This window comes from Herpailurus yagouaroundi, unplaced genomic scaffold, assembly GCF_014898765.1.
Source record: "Herpailurus yagouaroundi ecotype Mexico unplaced genomic scaffold, PumYag 77, whole genome shotgun sequence".
NCBI lineage: Eukaryota > Metazoa > Chordata > Mammalia > Carnivora > Felidae > Herpailurus > Herpailurus yagouaroundi.
Genome location: NW_024412388.1, coordinates 29365783 through 29367220, shown reverse-complemented (window position 1 = coordinate 29367220; position 1438 = coordinate 29365783). Strand labels below are relative to the sequence as shown.

The following is a 1438-nucleotide window of genomic DNA, read 5'->3' as shown; positions in this document are numbered from 1 at the left end:
CCCCCCCCCCCCCCCCCGGTAATATTTTGTCCTCTCCCTCAGTGGACCTGTCCTAGCTGTCCCATGTAGACCTCTGTTCTGAGAAGGCACCTTCTGGCAACAATCTCAACAGAGTTACAGCTCTCTCTTCTGGGTTAGTACCTGTCCTGCTGTGTGTACACGTGTGCTTGCTCCCTTAGAAGCTGTGATAGTTTCTGGAAATGTTCGCTACTGTTCATCTTCTTTAAGATAACTTGTTCTTGAACTGTCAGAATTCTTATTTTCATATCTCCAGTGTTTGTTGAGCCATCTTATCGTTCAGATTCTTTGGCCATGATATTTCACTTTTTTTTCCTCCTCTGAAGCTTCTCAGATCTACAAACCAGCCTTTAAATTAACGTACGTGACCATGCCTGGTGTTCCCTTTCTCTTCTATAATGAGCTTTAAGACCATAAGGTCACTTTCTCCGATGATTCTCATAGGTTGTACCACATTAACTTCTTCCTTGGAGGGTGTATCAGTTCTCTATTGTAAGAGGGCTGTGGTTTTGTTTGATCCAACTTGTCTTTTACAGCAAAGCAAAGATCGTGGTAAGTTTTGCCACGGAGGAGCTTTTGTCTGTGGGTGGTCCAGAACTGAAATTCTAGTCCGGGGAAGGCAAAAAGTCTCATCCAGGGGAATCTTAATGGGGACAGGAATTTTGTAGCATCATGATGTTGTCTGCCTGATGGATATTCAGGCCACTCTTGATTGCTGTTCATTTTTCATCCTGCAGTGTGGGCCAAGCTGAAACTGCAGAAGGCATCAGAGAGATGGCAGCCTGACACTGAGGTGGGTGCTAACCTGGCATTGGGGATAGCATCAGGTGACAGCTCCCTCACCCTGTGGGAGGCAGGCAAAAGGTGGTCCCCAGTTCACCATAGTAGCGAGTATTGGCCAGAAGTGCCAATATCTGTGAATTGGCTCTTCATATGTAAACCTAATTTATTTGTGATATTAAATGTGTGTCCCGAGGCAGGTTGTATTCTGCTTCTGAAATTTTGAAGCGGCAAGCACGAGCACCCAACGTCTTGCCCTGCTGTGAGGATTCATAAGCTAAGAAGTTGTGAACCCATATCATAGGTTAGGTCTCCTTCGAGGAAAGCATCTAATGAGAGATGACCCTCTCTCGTGCTCACGGGGTGAGGAGGCACCCTTATTGGTCTCGAGATAGTCCTCCTGCAGAGCACAGTTCAGGGATGAGGAATGATGTGTGTGTGAAGTGAGGTAGCTGTTCCCTTTCTCTGAGGTCACTGGTTTCCAATATTCCTTTTTTTTTCTTTCTTTTTTTTTTTTTTTTTTGGTAGCAGCAAAGCCATCTTCAGACTGTACCGTAGAATTCCAATACATAAGATAAAATAAAGGAGAACTGCACTGGAAATGAGGAAGCTCAGCCTTCTTGGTCTCCCTTTCAACCCC

At 45.3% G+C, this 1438-nt stretch overlaps 1 protein-coding gene across 1 annotated transcript in view; it reads left to right on the top strand.

Annotated features, from left to right (window-relative positions):
• SF3A3 (splicing factor 3a subunit 3) overlaps positions 1 to 1438 on the top strand; it is a 25049-nt gene that overhangs the window by 22837 nt on the left and 774 nt on the right. Inside the window, exon 16 of the mRNA XM_040469694.1 lies at positions 756 to 811. Coding sequence (XP_040325628.1) covers positions 756 to 811 — 56 coding nt within the window. The remainder of the gene's footprint in view (positions 1 to 755; positions 812 to 1438) is intronic.